Raw genomic sequence first — 19,388 nt, 5'->3', positions numbered from 1 at the left:
AATTATCGGTCCAGTGCCAGTTCATTCTTAAAATCTTGTTTTGAAAATTTCTCAGTTTTCTATATATAATTCGAAAGTCACCTTTCGAAAAAACATCATTTTAAAAATTTGAGGAGGTGCCTGGATAAATTGTGGGGATGCAAGAAGTAAAAGTCCAGAATGGACCGTCATTCATTCCTGATTACTGATTTCATCCCCTACGAGCCTTTGCATGCATTTTTTTTTTATATTACAGGTTTAGCTGTTATTTTTGTATAAGCTAAGAATTTTATTTGGATACTCTCCTGGATCAGAAATTAGAACCATTGGATTTTTGGGTAACGATTAATCAAGGACTCTGATGTCACAAGGCGGTAGCCGAAGGCAGAACTGGACGTAGAGGATCGGAGTGCACCACGCCTCTTAACTAATCAGCACCTAACACCTCGTTGTTTTTGTCGTCTACTCCATAATTTACTTTATCGAGGGACCGTTTGAACCTTTCCTCTTTCTTGAAAAATTTTGTAACACGAAATTTCATCTTTTTTTTAAAAAAAAGGAACAAAGAAAGGAATAATGGTAATAATTAAATAAAAAAGATTTTCTTAGCACAACCAAACAGATCTAATTTCTCACTTTCCCTCATTTCGCATTTTGGCCAACTCACCATTCTCCTCGGGACGAGGCCTCACGCGATAACTATCCTAATGGCTCCGTTTCCGTCTGAGAACGGCGTCGAAGGAGACGACGAGAGAGAAGAGGAAGATGAAGAGGAAGAAGAGGACGAAGAAGAAGTGGAAGATGAAGAAGACGAAGAGGAACCGAGGCTCAAGTACCAGAGAATGGGAGGTAGCATACCTTCGCTGCTAGCGAGTGACGCCGCGTCATGTATTGCCGTCGCGGAGCGGATGATCGCTCTCGGCACTCACGGCGGCACCGTTCACATCCTCGATTTTCTTGGGAATCAGGTTAGTTAACGTGTGATCATCTATTCGTTGCGTAATTCGACGTGGAGAATCTTCCGATTATTGTGTATCTGAGCTATTATTACTGGAATTGAAGCTGGTTAGATCAAATTTATGGAGTGAAAGAAATATTTCGTGTGATTGAGAACTTGCATGCTTTGACGTTCTCTTCAAATGTATGCTAGGAATTGTGGATATTATTTGGTTTATGCTAGCACTGTGCGCTTTGAGATTTCGCAATTTCTGTGAATTCGAACTGTTACTCGAATTGGAGCTGGGTAGATAAAATTTATGGAACGGAGCAATCTGTATTATTGAGAAGTTCGTTGGTTGATACTCTCTTCAAATGTATGCTAAGGATTATGGATGTAATCTGGTTTTTGTTGAATCCGTGCGCTTTGAGATTACACGTAGCTCTGGGGTCAGAATTTCGTAATTTCTGTGAATTTGAACTGTTATTTACTCAACTTGGAGCTGGCATGACTAAATTTATGGAAAGGAGAAATTCGTGTGGCAAATGAGTTGTTTTCGTGATATTCTCTTCAAAATCAGATTATGCATGGGTTTATGGATGTATTTTGGTTTATGTTGACATTACGCTTTGAAATCTTGTGTAGCGGCTGTTGGCTCATGGTCAATTGCTTGCGTGTTGTGTTATTTATAGGAATCCGTTTCTAATTGAGTTACCTTGTTATAGGTTAAGGAATTCTCCGCACATGCTTCTGTTGTCAACGACCTTAGCTTTGACACAGAAGGTGAATATATTGGAAGCTGTTCTGATGATGGATCAGTTGTGATAAACAGCCTTTTCACTGATGAGAAATTAAAGTTTGATTACCATCGGCCGATGAAGGCAGTTGCCTTGGATCCAGATTATGCAAAGAAAATGTCCAGGAGATTTGTCGCTGGAGGTTTGGCTGGTCATTTATATTTGAATTCAAAGAAATGGCTGGGCTACCGTGATCAGGTTTGTCAGAATGTTTTAATACTTGAGATATCTATTCTCTACTCTACAGTACTTTTTGTTTGTTGACGATAAAACTACCCCACCCTACCATTCCCCAAAGGTTTTGCACTCTGGTGAAGGTTCAATACATGCTGTGAAATGGAGAGCAAGTCTTGTTGCATGGGCTAATGATGCAGGAGTGAAGGTTTATGATACTGCCAATGACCAGCGTGTTACATTTATTGAAAAACCACGAGGAAGCCCACGCCCTGAGCTTTTACTTCCTCACCTGGTCTGGCAGGTTAGTCAAATGTTGATTTAGGCAAGCTCTCGAGTTATACCATTCTTCCATGCAGTCTCCACTGCTATAATTGAACGCTTATTCTGTTGCATTAGAATTTGAACAGTGGCAAGGCCATTATTTCCTATGTTCCTGTATATTTCTTGATAAAACTGAGGCGCTTAATGCCTTCTATAACTGTAGGATGATACCCTCTTGGTAATTGGATGGGGAACATCTGTCAAAATTGCTTCAATAAGGACAATTCACCAAAGGGCAGCGAATGGGTCGTTCAGACAGGTTCCTCTGTCTGGTGTGGCCCAGGTGGATATCGTGGCATCTTTCCAAACCAGCTATTTCATCTCAGGGCTTGCTCCCTTTGGTGATGCTTTGGTTGTTCTAGCATATATTCCTGGAGAAGATGGAGATAAGGATTTTAGTAGCTCAGCTCCTTCACGGCAGGTATTTATGCTCATTGGTAATAATGAAATGAAATTCTTTAATTTTCACGCTGACCTTCTATCCTATTGTAAACTCCTCCCTGTGTTTATATGCTACAACTTGTTTTCTTTGTTCATTCTTCTGTCTTTTACTCATTTAATGGTAAATTCTTCCAAATATCATAACTTGAAGTAGTAATTTCCTGGTCTATAATGCATAGGCATGCTGAAAAATTTATTTATTTATTATTACATTTTGTGAAAGATCAAACAATGAATTTGATCATTTGGATATTTTAGATTGCTTCAGTGTTATATGTAAGCAATGGTACCAGATCAGCACCATGTTGCTTCCCACTAGTTAGACATTTTCATATATATTACAGACAGGCATGTGGAATGCGCATTATTTACTATTTAGTGCATGTTGGTTCTATTTATTTTCGGATAAACAATATTGTTATACCAGCTAAAGAGCTTTTGGAAAAGAGAAAAAATAATTATTTACCCGAAAAATGATTTACCAAGCATGACCTAATGTGTCATGTCTCATTCTGGCTATATGTCATTGTGATTTTTGAGGGCACTGTTTCTTTTTGGGGGTGTAGAAAATAATGAACTCAAGCTGCATAACAAAGTCAGTTGAAAGCAATCAAATTTATATTGTATTTGCCAAAAATAAAGTGTATTTTGTGTATTATAATAGGAAGCGCCAATACTTCAATTTGCTTCACATACATGATGTCAGTACTCCTGGATACTTCTCCAATAAGTGTAAATGATGTATCAAGACCTGTGAAATACCGATACTTTTATTTGTTTCACTTATCTTATACTGAGATTGTTGAAGGTTCTACGGCTTTAAAACATTTATACCTTATAAAACTACATGAAACATACAAGTATGCGTAATATATGAACATGTCTCTTGGTGAAGCTGATTAAAAAATTGTCTCTCTATGAATTATTTAAAGAAAAAGAATGAAATAGATATTGTTATCCCATCCCTATATGTAATTTGTAAATAATATAGGAAGTAATTTGTGATGATAATGATTTTTAATTTTTTATCTATTTCGGCAATACCTAAAAAATGCGTATTTTGATTTTGTATATGTAGAATTGCAATTATATATTTATTTTTGAATTTTTATACATTTTTAAATATGTATCTTGTACATACCATATCCTGTTACCTTTAAAATAACTGTATTGATGTATTGAATACATATCTCTTACAAAGTGATTTATTGAATTCATGTATATATTCAAAAATTTGACTTTTTTAAGAGCTTGAGTAAAATAATTTTGAACAGGGCAATGCACAAAGACCAGAAGTAAGAATAGTAACATGGAATAATGATGAGCTTTCAACAGATGCTCTGCCAGTACATGGGTTCGAGCATTACAGAGCGAAAGACTACTCTCTTGCTCATGCTCCCTTCTCAGGTTAACATTTGGCTTACTTTGTTTGTGATGTTCTGAAGCATATTCAGCTATTTTGAATATGGTGTATTTCATTCCACTGATACAGACATTAGTATGATATCACTGCCTGCAAAGTGGGGATTTACAGTGGGAGACGAAATAGCTGATAGAAAATAGGTGACACAGTATTCAAGGGATTGTGCACACCCCTACTCTTCATTTTTTTCATCTCCCGTCTGTCTTCTCATCTCTTTTCTTTTAACACGTATGAATTTTTCCTCCCCCAATTCCCCTTGGTTGCCTCAGTGGTAATCTGGTTGCATTTACCATTTTCTTCATGGGATCTTAATTCCCTTTATTTTGTCTCCCAAAATCTTTTCTTCATTCATTCCCTCCCTGAGAGACCTGAATCCTCTGAGCTCCTCCTTTCTAATATACACCTTAGTAACATATTGTTTCCTGAAATCTGCATAATATTGTTTTTCATTCAAATGTAGGTAGCAGTTATGCTGGTGGTCAATGGGCTGCAGGTGATGAACCACTTTACTATATTGTATCTCTGAAGGATGTAGTTATTGCCAAGCCAAGGTTGATTTCAATTTCTTTATCCATTGTACTGTTTTAACTTTTGGTTGCATTTGTGTATGACTTGTGGCCATAAAAGTATTGAGGGGGATGTTGACAAAATGTTTTTGACCAATACATAATATGTGATGTTTCCTTTGTTTATTATGCATTGAAAGAGGACAATATTTGAAGTTTAAACTGCTCATCATGTCCACCCTCTAGGAAAGGGGAGGAATTTAGTAAGAAAAGAAATCATCTTATGATAAAAAGTTGTCTTAAACCTCATCATATCCACTTAGCATGATAATGTTGTCTTGTGTTTCTTTGTATTTTCTAAGACAAGATATGGTTGTTTTCAGTTGATTGCTTGCAGGGACGAATGTTCTAATTCTAATTGGAGTAGCTTGATTTGGTTATCATTGTTGTCCAGTTCATTGATAGTTGTGTTATGTTTAATATTCGTATATTATTGTTTTTCACACATCATAGATTATAGAATTTCAGAATGATATAGTCTAAGGAACTTACTTTTGTGACTCATTTTAGAGAAAAAAATTGATGTCTGAATGCTGTCATCTGTCCATGTTACCCTTCACACTTGTACACTTTGTTATTGGAAATTTTAACCTCCCTTAATTATCCCGGCAATGCATGCTGTTGCTGTGGTTGTAAGAAGCTATATCATTTGAAATAAAAACAAATAGGGTGTGTTCTTTATCTAAAAGTTCTTGCTAAAACAATATGCTGGAATTTTTTAATACATTTAAGATAGACGTAATTGCACTTTTACTACTAAACTTTATCACTTCCACGAATTTTTCCACTGAACTTTTTTTTAGCCCATTGTACCATAAGTTAAAAATTAGGCACATTTTACCCATCCCTCAATTGGCAAACCGCTATGAATCATAATGTTGCCAATAAATAAAATAATTGATACAATTCCATGTCGGCATGATCATGTGCACTAAATCTAAATATATATGGCTACTCTCCTCTCTCAAGCCTTAGCCCACATCCTAACGACTCCCACACCACCCATCCCTCCACTCTCAATCCTTTATTGCCACCCAAATCCCCACCTCAACTGGGACTACCCTCCCTTCCTCTACTCCGACCCCAACCTTTTGAGAATGTGGCTCTACTAATTCTTCCTCAAAAGGGTCTTCAGTACCACTCCACCTCAAACCTCTTGGAGTTCCAAGTGTCTCTTCCACTAACTCCCCCGCACTTTGGATATTTCCTTTTGTATCTTTGCCAACTTCACTAACCCACCTAAGTCTCAAACCTTCATCATCTGTAACCTCCCCCACCCACCCACACTCTCCTAGCCCAAGTCCAACCCCCAGGATCTGACCCAAAACCTGACCACATAGACACTCTCTCAACAAAAACCCTTCCAAGCTCTTCCACCTAAGGCTCCAATGCGACACCAAAAGAGTCAAAACCCTCAAAGTCCTCATCTTTAACCAAAATACCTTGTTCCTCCCCCTTTGTCACCACCTGGGCTCATCAAGATGCAATTGGTAAAACAGTAATTTCTCAACAAAAATGCTCACGTTCCTATGTGCCTAATTCCAATGCATGGCCCTCGACTTCGTCCATAATAATGATGCCCTATGTGTGGATTGCAAATTTGTTGATCATGGATCGCATCAAGTCACTGTTTCCAACCCAAAGTGGAACCTAGTTCAACAACAATTCTCTTACTTTATCAACAGATTGAGCCTGTTCCACTAAACCATCTTCAATTTGTTCGGCAACGTGGCTGCTCATTCTCTGCATTGTTTTGATTCTTCTTATGGTGGTGTGTACCGAAAATCTGAAACGAAAAATATATTTTAGCACAAGGGTGTGGACATATGGGAATACCGAAGAGAATGGTGATGGAGGTGGTGAGGTTGATGATGGTGTTGAGGGGAGAGATGTAGGCCATCCAGTTTTTTTAGATTGTGACTGGCTTCTGAAAACTGATAAGTTCAAACAGTTAGTTAGGGTTTATGTTGTTGACAATGGTGATAGGCCAGGGTTAATGTTTACGACAAACAACACTAATAGTAGAATTAACATGCGGTACCATTCTACATAGGCCAACATTTGAATTTTCAACTTGTTTTATAATCATGTCATCTGAGTTCCAATTGACGGATTAGTTTTTTACTTATATGGTACAATAAACGAAAGGTTGGAAAATTTGCAGAAGTACCAAAGTTGAGTGATAAAAAGTTCAATTAAGCCTTTAAATATCATGTTTATTTTCCAAGTTTTTCTAAAGATCAGAAAAAGTTAAATTAGATAATTTAGAAAATTTGGTGCATTTTAATAATCAGGGATACTGAAGATCATATTGCGTGGCTTCTTCAGCATGGGTGGCATGAAAAAGCATTGGCTGTGGTTGAATCTGGCCAGGGACGAAGTGAACTACTTGATGAGGTATTATGGTTTATCCTATTTCAATCTAACTTCTAATAAAGGGTACATGTATGGCACATAATTAGAATGAGGATTTGCCCAATTGCATATGTAGGCACTTGTTTAAGTTGATTGTATGTTTGTGAAAGCTCGTCAACTACTTTGTTTTTCTAGAAATCTATTAATTTATTATCATTTGCTTTGCTATCAATGACACTCTATATAGACATTTAAGATGAAATGAAATGAATTTTGTAGTAATTTCCTATATAATTAGTGGTGACTGGATTATGTAAAGTAAAACTGTTGACCTGCTCCGCGTAGATCTATATAAAACTTGAAATCAACTTGATTGGTATTGAAGCATGATTGACCGTTTTCTTTAATGTCTAGTTTCCCCAAGACTCTATTTTGATGCAATTGGTAATTCTTATGTTTGTTTTAGTTTAGTTATTTGAAAGTCTTTACTCTTGAGGGTACCTTACCGGCTTTCGGTATCCCTTATTGTACTTTTCTTTTCTTTAATATTAGTTCTTTTTTATGAAATAAATCACAGTGGATAAATATATTGTGTGTATATGCTTTGTTACCTTCTAGTTGAATTTGTCCATTTGAGTATTATTATGAGAAGTTTTTCATTTTTCCCACTATCTTTGCAGGTGGGATCTAGGTACCTTGATCATCTGATCGTGGAAAGAAAATACAGTGAAGCAGCATCTCTCTGTCCCAAGTTGCTTCGGGGATCAGCTCCAGCTTGGGAGAGGTACAACATGTCATTATTTGCTAGTCTGTTACTGTGTTCTGATTTGTAATTGTTGTTTAATGAACTGCTTTCAAACAGATGGGTTTTCCATTTTGCACATCTTCGTCAACTTCCTGTTTTAGTTCCTTACATGCCTACAGAAAACCCCAGACTACGTGACACTGCTTATGAGGTTGGCTAAAACAAAATGGTTTCTGTCACAATTAATGTGCTTGCTCAGTATCTGTAATTAACTTGCTTGGTATACATAATCTTGTATGCTGCTTTTGGTTCTACAGGTTGCTCTTGTTGCATTGGCTACAAATTCTTCTTTTCATAAGGATCTCTTGTCAACTGTAAAATCCTGGCCTTCTGTAATTTATTCTGCATTACCTGTAATTTCAGCCATTGAACCTCAGCTAAATACTTCGTCCATGACTGATTCACTTAAGGAGGTCAGTCTGATCAATCAAACTTGCATTTTTTAATCTGTTAACCACATATTTATGTTAGCATTTTTTTATTTTGTTCTAGGCACTGGCAGAGTTGTATGTAATCAATGGGCAATATGAGAAGGCCTTCTTGTTGTATGCCGATGTAAGTGTTCAAAGAAATTTTTCTTGCATTCAGGCAGCCATGACATGTATTAAATGCTATACGCATGCTTTATACTAGAGCATATTGTCTATTTGTTATTATAGCTAATTGACTTTCCTTTTTTGTTTGGTTGAATTTTTCAGCTTTTGAAACCAGAAGTATTTGATTTTATTGATAAACATAACCTACATGATGCAATTCGTGGAAAGGTATAATTATGCTTTGTAGAAGTTACGGTAATCTTGGAATTCTGTGTTTTCTTTATAGGACGTACCTTACCTGACAAATTTATGTTTCATATATCTGCTGGCATTCTATTTTAATCACCTGATTTTTTTTCTTTACTAGCTTCAATGTAGTTTATTAAGGTCTGGGTATCCATGTTTGCCCTATCGGATATTTTTTTTTATATATTGAATGCATACAAAGGAGGATTAATGAACAAAGTACCATATTAGATTTGCCAAATTGGTTGAGTAAGATTTCACTATTCCCAGAATTGTTTATAGAGTTGTTGAATTTTTTTATTTTAAGCAGTATATGAGTTTGGTTCTGTCTGTACCTAATTGACTCTTATTTGTTTAATGTTTTTCTGTGCAGGTTGTTCAATTAATGATGCTAGATTGCAAGCGTGCAGTTCCTTTGTTGATCCAAAATAGGGACTTAATAAGTCCACCCGAAGTTGTGAAGCAACTTCTAAATGCCGATGATAAGAGTGATCGTAGATATTTTTTACATTTATATCTTCATTCATTATTTGAAGTAAATCCTCATGCTGGGAAAGACTTCCATGATATGCAGGTAGTTTTGTTTCTTTCATTTAGCTTTTTGCAAGCTTCCTTAGCTTTGGAATCTAAGCTGTAAGTTAATCTGGATTTAGTACTTACAATTACAATTGATGAAAGCCATGTGTCTGGCGTTTGGAGTTCCTCTCAACCTTTACTACCTTTGTTTCTCTTATAGAAAATAAAGTTGTAAACCTCATTAAGTGATAACTCTGACTGTAACTGATTATGGTCCAAGACAAATGTACAGGAACAAGGAAATGTCAGATCCAACGATAGGGACTTGGTTAATATTGGGTGTCTAGGTCCCACATCAAATAACATAAAATGTTTGCTGGAGTAGTTAAGTGTTTGGCTGTTTTCCTTAACAACAACTAGCTTTTAAGGGTGGCTTCCCTAAGTCTATGGGTGCATATCAATTGGTATTAGAGTCAGTTGTCAACGTCCCAAAAAGGGCTACCAAGAGAGGGTTTTAACCAATGAAAGATTTTAACCAATGACGAATTTGAGTGAAGTATCACGGAATAAGTGTCATAGGGACAAATGTCCCATCCTCATTTTTACATGTGTATTTGCTCTAAAGTTTATCCAGTGTTTGTCTTGTCAATGAGATAGCTAAAAGTTTGGAGATCATGTTTTTAAATCTTGAAAGCACTCTCTTTGCTTGCATGGGTGATAAGGCTCTTTACACGGACCCTCCTTAGACTCCACTTGTCGGGGAGCCTTGTGCATTAGTCATCTTATTTGTTGGGAGAATCTTCTTGCTGTATCAACTGAAATTTAACATTATATTTGGATAAATTTCTTATGATGTGCCTGTTGAAAATTATTACGTTACTGGTCCCAAGCCCAAATAAAAGAAATGGTTTGTCTCAGGCAATGGACAACAACAAACACAACTTGTACTAATCTGTGAGCCTTGGAAAGAGATGACATGGTTTCGTTAATGATAGGTTTATACTAAAACACATAGGTGGTTTATCCATATAATCAATCCACCTGGTAGGTTATGGAGTCTCCGATAATTGATGTGTCAAAAACTATTTCATGTCATGAATTAGGTGAAAACTCATGGATGGTTTTATGTGTATTGTAATGTTAAGTGTTAAAACAATAATTTTATCATGACATAAAGTTTGGTAGACATTGAAAAGCGTGGCTGAAATGCAAATGCCATAAGTAAAAGACTTTGAGAGCTACCAGAAATCCAGGAGCTGCACATTTTATTCACAAGCATGCAACCATGGATGTGAGGGGACTTTCTCTCACCTTGAGTTTGGCCTTGTGTGGTCGAATCTTTAGCTTTGGGTTTTTAGCTGTAGACACACTGTTCTGCTTCTCTAACATGGAACTGTCCCGCCCTTAATATAAGGATATGTAACATCTCTAGTTGTTGTGCATAAGTGTGTGTGTGTGCCCTGGAACTAGAATCATCAGGTCATTGTGTCTATTCTGATTCAACCTAGGTTTGCTAATTTTTAATTGAACTTTATGTTAGAATAAATAGTCTTAAAGGAGATTCATTTTCCTAGGAGCATGCTTTAGATCTAGTTCCTAGAAGCATGCTTTAGTCCTAGTTCCTAGGAGCATGCTTTAGTTCTAGTTCCTAGGAGCATCTTCTAGAATTCTCCTCTTTCCTCTCATCCATTGTATCTCATGTACTATAAATATTGAAACCTAAGAGGAGAGAACACACACTCTCAAATTCCTTTAAAATCTTCTTCTCTTTAATTTCGGGAGAGTAACATCGATATCCTTTTTGAAGACGAGAATAACCCAAGAAGACACATTTGATAGATCTTGCTGAGAGTTTGTATCAGAGCGGGTCGATCCCGCTCTGCCTGTCTCTGTCAAAGGACTGGTCCTCCGTCGTTCGCCATCCGTCGCTGTCCGCCGTCGGCCGCCGCCGTCCGCCGCCGTCCGCCGCCGTCGTATTTTTGCCATCACCTAGGTTCGAGTCGCCTCGAGGAGCGCAATCCAACCCAGATGGTCGCGCCTTCGTTCGCTGCTTCACGTGCCGGCACGCGCCGTTCAACGCCGCTGCTTCCATAGGCGCGTGGGTCTCACGCGCCGCCGTCCCGTGGCCGGATCATCTCCAGACCACCTTCGTTTAACTCGCCGGAGCACCGTGAGTCCATATCTGTCCTTCGTTTCTGGTTTCACAGCGTTTTGGTGAGTCTCTTAGGGTTCTCTCTCCTAAAACCCTAAGATTCTTTCTTGAACCCCTGTTTTTTGTTCGGTTCTGCTGTTTTTTTTCTCGGATAGTCCACCAGCTACTGTCAACTTATCATGTCTTCAGGGAGTATTCCATCTTTTTCGGGCACTACTTCCATAATTTTGGAAAAATTAAATGGAAAAAATTACTTGTCTTGGTCTGCATCTGTGGAACTTTGGTTCCTTGGTCAAGGGTTTCATGATCATTTGGAAGAAGATGGAAGCTCAGTGCCACAAGATCAAATTCAGCAACGGAAGAAAATTGATTTTTAGCTTTGTGCTCTACTTTGGCAATCGGTAGAGCCTAATATTTTGAGTACGCTTAGGGCCTTTAAAACATGTCATTCTTTTTGGAAGAAGGCCCAAAATATATTCGCAAATGATATCCAACGGCTCTACGATTCGGCTAATCGACTATCTTCTTTAAAGCAATCTGACAATGATATGGTCAATTTTATGGCTGAAGCTCAATCTGCTGTTGAGGAATTAAAGGTGTTCTTAGAAGTGGACTCATTAGAAGAAATAAAAGGAAAGTTGGATAAGTTTTACATGGTTATGATTCTTCGAGCAATGAATCCGGAATTTAATCATATTAGGGATCAAATTCTAACTAGTCAAGAAGTCCCTTCTATGGAGAACCTGATAACACGTCTCCTTCGTGTTCCATCCCTTAAGCATAGAAATCTCCAAGAGAATGCTGAGTCTTCTGCTATGATTTCATTTCGTGGTAAAGGAAATCGTGGTGCTAGAGGAGGGCGTGGTGCTAGAGGGCGTCCCCAATGCACATATTGTGAAAGAATGGGCCACACTCAAGAGAATTGCTACTCACTACATGGCTTTCCTGGAAAGACAACCAATATTTCCAAAGCTGAAAGTTCTAAGACAAAATTCTCTGAAGAAGAATATCAGGAATATTTAAAGTTGAAATCCAGCAATCTAGCTCAATCATCTACAACTCCTAGTTTGTCAACTGCCTGCATTTCACAATCTACGGAGAGTCACAACCCATGGATTATTGACTCAGGTGCATCTGATCATATTTCTGGTAATATCTCCTTGTTCTCCTCTCTCTCCTTTCCTAAAACATCTCATTTCATAACCCTTGCTAATGGATCCAAAGTAGCTTCCCAAGGAATTGGTCAAGTTTCTCTTTCTCCTTCTTTGAACTTAAAATTTGTTCTTTTCGTTCCTGAGTGTCCCTTTAGTCTCATCTCTTTAAGTCAATTAACAAAATCATTAAATTGTTCAGTAACCTTTGATGCCAACTCTTTTGTCATACAGGAACATGGTACGGGTCGGATGATTGGCGAAGGACATGAATCTAGAGGCCTTTATTACCTTGGTTCTAGCCCATCTATATCTTGTGTTGCTTCATCTCCTAAATTGCTACATGACCGCTTAGGACATCCTCATTTGACGAAACTAAAGAAGATGGTCCCTGAACTCAATAGTCTCCAAACTTTGGAATGTGAATCATGTCAATTAGGGAAACATGTGAGGTCTTCTTTTCCTAAACATTATGAATCTAGATGTGATTCTGTTTTTTCTATTATCCATTCTGACATTTGGGGGCCAAGCCGTGTGTCATCTTCTGGCTTCAGATATTTTGTTACTTTTATTGATGAGTTTTCTAGATGTACCTGGATTTATTTAATGAAGGATCGTTCTGAACTTTTGCAAATTTTTATATCCTTTTTAAACGAAATTCGAAATCAATTTGGGAAAATAATCAAAATTTTCAGAAGCGATAATGCTAAAGAATATTTTTCCTCTGAATTATCCAAGCTCTTAAACTCACATGGCATTTTGCATCAATCTACTTGCCCTCATACACCTCAACAAAATGGTATAGCAGAAAGGAAGAATAGCCATCTAGTTGAAACTGCTCGTACCTTATTGCTTGGTGCAAATATGCCGATTCATTATTGGGGTGATGCTATCCTAACTGCATGTTATCTCATTAATAGGCTGCCATTGAAGTTGGACCCAACGGTGAAGTTGATCGACTTAAGGCACGATTGGTGGCCAAAGGATACACTCAAATCTATGGACTTGATTACAGTGATACTTTTTCACCAGTAGCCAAAATGACTACCGTCAGACTCTTTCTTGCAATGGCAGCCATTCGTCATTGGCCCCTTCATCAACTAGACATTAAAAATGCTTTTCTGCAGGGAGATCTTGAAGAGGAAGTTTACATGGAGCAACCTCCTGGATTTGTTGCTCAGGGGGAGTCTGGTTTGGTTTGTAAGTTACGTCGCTCTCTCTATGGTCTCAAGCAATCTCCACGTGCTTGGTTCGGGAAATTCAGCCACATTGTTCAAAACTTTGGGCTGAAACGCAGTGAGGCAGACCACTCTGTTTTCTATTGCCTTACCTCTCCCGAAAAATGTGTGTACTTAATAGTGTATGTCGATGATATAGTGATCACAGGCAATGATGTTGGTAAAATCTCTCAGTTAAAAGAACACTTATGCCATCATTTTCAAACCAAGGATCTTGGAACTCTAAAATATTTTCTGGGTATAGAAGTAGCCCAGTCAAAGGAAGGAGTTGTAATTTCTCAAAGGAAATATGCTCTTGACATCCTTAAAGAGACAGGTACGATCGACTGTAAACCAGTGGATTGTCCCATGGATCCAAATCAGAAATTAATGGCAGAACAGGGAGAAGCTTTCTCTGATCCAGAAAGGTACAGAAGACTAGTTGGAAAACTTATTTATCTTACTATTACCAGACCAGATTTATCCTTTGCAGTTAGTGTTGTGAGTCAATTCATGCAGAATCCGTCTATCGATCATTGGAATGTTGTCATTCGTATTCTAAGGTATCTTAAAAAAGCTCCAGGACAAGGACTACTTTATGAGGATAAAGGGAATACTCAAGTTTTTGGATATTGTGATGCTGATTGGGCTAGTTCTCCTATGGATAGACGTTCTACCACGGGATATTGTGTTTTTCTTGGAGGAAATATAGTCTCGTGGAAAAGTAAAAAGCAAAATGTTGTTGCACGATCATCCGCTGAAGCAGAGTATAGAGCAATGGCATCCCTAACATGTGAACTTATATGGGTTAAACAATTTCTACAAGAAATAGGTTTTTGCAACATTCAACCAATGAAGATGTATTGTGATAATCAAGCTGCTCTCCACATCGCTTCTAATCCAGTGTTTCATGAAAGGACCAAACATATTGAAATTGATTGTCACTTTATTCGAGAAAAATTGATGACCAAAGAAATTTGCACAGAATTTGTAGGATCGAATGAACAACTTGCAGATGTATTAACAAAATCCTTGAGAGGTCCTAGGATTGAATTTATATGTTCCAAGCTTGGCACATACAATTTGTATGCTCCAGCTTGAGGGGGAGTGTTAGAATAAATAGTCTTAAAGGAGATTCATTTTTCTAGGAGCATGCTTTAGATCTAGTTCCTAGAAGCATGCTTTAGTCCTAGTTCCTAGGAGCATGCTTTAGTTCTAGTTCCTAGGAGCATCTTCTAGAATTCTCCTCTTTCCTCTCATCCATTGTATCTCATGTACTATAAATATTGAAACCTAAGAGGAGAGAACACACACTCTCAAATTCCTTTAAAATCTTCTTCTCTTTAATTTCGGGAGAGTAACATCGATATCCTTTTTGAAGACGAGAATAACCCAAGACACATTTGATAGATCTTGCTGAGAGTTTGTCTAGACCTGGAGACATGTCATGGACAAAACATACACAACCAAAAACACGTGGAGTGATATGAAAGAGAGGCTCTTTTGGAAATAGAATGGAATAAGGAACTTTATTTTTAAGAGAAGAAGAAGGCATCCTGTTTTTGTAGTCTAAGACAATTGCCCTATTTTTGTGATACATTTATGTGGTATTCCGGCTGCACCATTTCTGTCTCTCAATTTTAATAGCATAATAATATCAGTGCTGATTGCTGAGGACAACCTCTGGTGCAGCGTAAAGTTGCATCTTGGTGACCACTTGGTCATGAGTTCAAATCCAGAAACAGTCTCTTTGCACATGCGAGGGTAAGACTGCATAATATGACCCTTCGTATACCTTCGCATAGCAACAGGAAGCCTTTTTGCCTTTTGGCGCCTGGGTTATGTTGTTAGTATTAATACTGATTCTTGCCGAGTCTTTACTGCTCTACTCTTCTCTCATCGGTTTTGCCTGGTATAATAATGGTTTGTAATAATGGTTTGTAAACGTCATTAAACTATTGTTTTCAGTCATTTAATATAATTTCTTTTTGGTATAATGCGCATAGGTAGAACTCTACGCAGACTATGATCCAAAGATGCTACTACCTTTTCTCCGTAGCAGTCAGCACTACACCCTTGAGAAGGTGATGAACCAATGGAAAACTTTGACAGTAATTTGTACTGTATGATTGTGAATCAAATTCTGAAAGTTGTTTTTCAGGCTTATGAAATTTGCATTAAAAGGGACCTATTGAGGGAGCAAGTCTTCATTTTAGGAAGGATGGGAAACTCAAAACAAGCCCTAGCTGTTATTATAAACCATTTGGGGGATATAGAGGAGGTAATTGTTTTCTTTTTCAATTGAATGAGTTTGGTTTCAACCAACGTCTAAATCATGAACCAAAACTGTGGTGATTTTATGTTTGAAGTTGTCATGATATTTTGCAGGCTGTAGAGTTTGTCACCATGCAGCATGATGATGAGCTTTGGGAAGAATTGATCAAGCAATGCCTTCACAAACCTGAAATGGTACCATGATAACTTAACTTTTTGACAGGCTTGAATGTGAAATCATTGTGTTGTACTAGAATATATGATGATTTACCACACATATATGATGTTTTAGTGGGATTAGTTACTACTTGTTATCCATGTAAAGATCAGCTTCTTTTGTAAATTAGTGCTCTACATTGCTTTAAAAATGACAAAAAGACAAATATAATGCCAGAAAAAAAATCTAGGCATATTTTTTTGTTTATTTTTACCAAAATAATACCCTAAATTTGTTTTTATTTAACCTTTAGAACCTTGATTAGTAGAAATTGAAAAAAGAAAAGAGAGAAATAACTGACCAATTCTGCTAGTATTCTGTACTTCTACCCTTTCTCGTTCTATTTTAAGCTTGATTTTTGTAATTAATAGGTGGGCATATTGTTGGAGCACACGGTTGGAAATCTGGATCCCCTTTACATTGTAAATAAGGTTCCTAATGGGTTGGAAATACCTCGGTAAGTAATTAATGTGAACTTTGTTATCAGATTGTATTCGAAAATACTATTAGAATTTGTGCTGGCCTAAAGTCATACAGATATGTATGTGTCAGTAAGCACTATGTTCACTGACTGTAATATCTCTATCTACTTTCTATAGGCTCCGGGATCGACTGGTTAAGATTATCACTGACTACAGGACTGAAACATCACTCAGGCATGGGTGCAATGATATCCTTAAGGTGTTTTTTCTTCCCTATTCCCTCTGGCTCGACCTTTGGAGTCCAAATTCTTGAATCTGATCAATATCCCACTGACTTGGTGTTATTGAAATAGGCGGATTGTGTCAATCTTTTAATCAAGTATTACAAAGAGGCAAGGCATGGAGTTTCTTTAGGTAATGAAGAAGATGAGACACGGGTTAAAATGAGTGACACTCGTGCTTCTCAACTATTTGAGAAATCCCCGAATCTGAGAACTATGGAGATGAAGTCAAAGACTCGGGGAGGTGGAAGATGTTGTATATGTTTTGATCCATTTTCTATTCAGAATGTATCGGTCATTGTTTTCTTTTGCTGTCATGGTTATCATACAACTTGTCTCATGGATTCATCTTACACTAGTAGTAACAAGAAAGAAACCACGTCCCTAAAGGCAGGAATGTATGATGATTACAATGGTTATGAGGACGATGCTAGCGATGACGCTGAAGATGAAGAAACCAAATCGGGTGGCCCACGAATGCGCTGTATATTGTGTACTACTGCTTCTAGTTGAGTGTGTTTTTGTATGTGTCCACAGTTTGTGTTTGCATGGTTAATCTTTTAGTTCGTAGTTCCATGCACCAAGAGCATTTGTGGTTTCATTTGTTGTCAATTTTTTTTTTATCAATATAATTAATCACGGGTTTCACTCCCCATTTTTTGCATTGTCTCGATGTCTTGTGTATTTCATATCTTTGATCATATAAAATTATTTATGCCATGTGTATTTTCTATGTTACCAACCACGTAATGAAGTTTAAACTTTGTGTATGGGATGATTCTCTCTTTAGTTTCAAATTCGTTATATTGTCCATGCTGTCTCAATGTTTGAATATACAAATTAAACACATTAAGATTTTATAGGGATTAAAAGAAAAGGTTATAGCATTTTTAAGAACAACCAATATAGTTAAACCATATACTTATTCTTGCAAAACTTCTTATACAGATCTTAAAAGAAAAATAATGTTTAATTCTTTAAGTGGTTTTATTGTTATTTTTTAATTGAAATTAAAGTTCATCTTAGTAACATCGTAATAAAAATTAACATTAAATATTAGTGTTATAATAGTTTCAATAGGAAAGTGATACATAAACGATTGTACTTAACTTTCACTTTTTTAAATTAATAAAAAAAATAAATCACAGTTCATAATTATTTTAAACCCAATTAACTCGTATTAAAAGGTGGAAAGATAGAAAAATATAATTTTACAATTTAACAAATAAAAAATTTCACAAACATTATAAGTTAATAAACAAAAGAATAAACTTATTACAAAATAAATTGATAGTGAATTTAAAATTAACATAACATATATTAATAATGTTTTTTATATTATATACTTTTTAATAATATTATTTTAGAAAAACAAGCATATCTCGTAGGAGAAAAATAAGGCAAAGAGAAGTGAAACAAAACAAAACAAAAAGTGTTAAATAACAAGTAAAGAAAAAAGGTTACACAACAGAGGCAAGGACTATGGAACACCATTATCAAGCATTTGTGATTAACCCAACGTTTTCAAGCACTTAGTGGCCAAAACAATACAAGAACATCATCACAAATAGAAAAAAATATAAAAATGTAAACACAGTTGTATAATCATATAACATTCAAACAATAAAAACATAAAGAATAAAATCTCATATTATGGTTTTATTCCGTAACTTGTATAACCTTTGTTTGTGTTTAAGTCTAACTCCAAATTTTCATAGCAATTAAAAATATAATTAAAAAATAGGTTTAAATTTAACTCATTTTACTTATAAAAAATCACCAAATCTTACTATGATAAGTTTTAATATCATAATATATTAATAAAAAGTAAGTTTAAGTACGATTCATCCGTATAAAATTGATGAGAATTATCTTCATTTATATAATATATATTAAGTCTAATTTAATAAATAATAAATGAGATCTCCATGATATAAGTTAGTAAAATTTCTACCACTTTTTCAGACTACTGCTGTGCTGTATTCTTTTCTTCCCTTAAACTTCCTAATATGTTTCCAAATATAGCTTTTTGTTTGTCTTATTGCTTTTGTTCTGATATTGCTCTGTTAATGTTTGTCTCTTTTAATCCAAAATGAAGTTCCTTATGCATGCTGGGTCAGGTTGACTTACCAGGTTACTTCATTTTGCCTCAGAAAAGTTACGAAAACCAAACCACAAAATCTTAACACATTCGTGAAACTAGGATTTGTTTCGGCATATGTATCACTTTTATTTCTTTTGTCGTTTTCTGTTTTCTTTGTATTTATTTTAGTTGGATGTTGGGCTTCGCTTTTCCTACCCTCTGTTTTTCTTATGAAAATGTATTTATTTTAAAGCATGCTTAATTTCATTTGTTAATCATAAAAAATACAAACAATTTCATACTTTTGTACCTTTAACACTATTTTTTCCTTTAACACTGCCTATCACTATCATTAAAATATAATGACGTTTGAACGTTTCTAATGTGTGGGAATGATATGGATCATTGCAGAAATTGGCTCATAGGATCACGATGTTTTGACGAACAAAATTTTAATAAAGTATGGCAAACTATTTTTTTGGATAAAAAAGT

The 19,388-nt window shown here is 36.2% G+C and overlaps 1 protein-coding gene across 1 annotated transcript; it reads left to right on the top strand.

Annotated features, from left to right (window-relative positions):
* Nucleotides 1–594: 594 nt before the first annotated feature.
* Nucleotides 595–17,583, top strand: LOC114170572 (vacuolar protein sorting-associated protein 41 homolog). Its single transcript, XM_028056079.1, has 19 exons — nt 595–947; nt 1,642–1,911; nt 2,012–2,191; nt 2,375–2,632; nt 3,927–4,059; nt 4,536–4,626; nt 6,936–7,038; nt 7,677–7,780; nt 7,859–7,952; nt 8,059–8,214; nt 8,294–8,356; nt 8,500–8,565; nt 8,957–9,157; nt 15,626–15,703; nt 15,781–15,900; nt 16,008–16,088; nt 16,482–16,567; nt 16,710–16,791; nt 16,886–17,583. The coding sequence occupies exons 1-19, from the start codon at nt 687–689 to the stop codon at nt 17,324–17,326; spliced, it is 2,868 nt and encodes a 955-aa protein (XP_027911880.1). The 5' UTR covers nt 595–686; the 3' UTR covers nt 17,327–17,583.
* Nucleotides 17,584–19,388: the final 1,805 nt, after the last annotated feature.

The sequence above is a fragment of the Vigna unguiculata genome, chromosome 11 (assembly GCF_004118075.2).
Source record: "Vigna unguiculata cultivar IT97K-499-35 chromosome 11, ASM411807v1, whole genome shotgun sequence".
NCBI lineage: Eukaryota > Viridiplantae > Streptophyta > Magnoliopsida > Fabales > Fabaceae > Vigna > Vigna unguiculata.
Note: the sequence above shows the minus strand (reverse complement) of the source record. Positions and strands in the feature narration are given on the sequence as shown.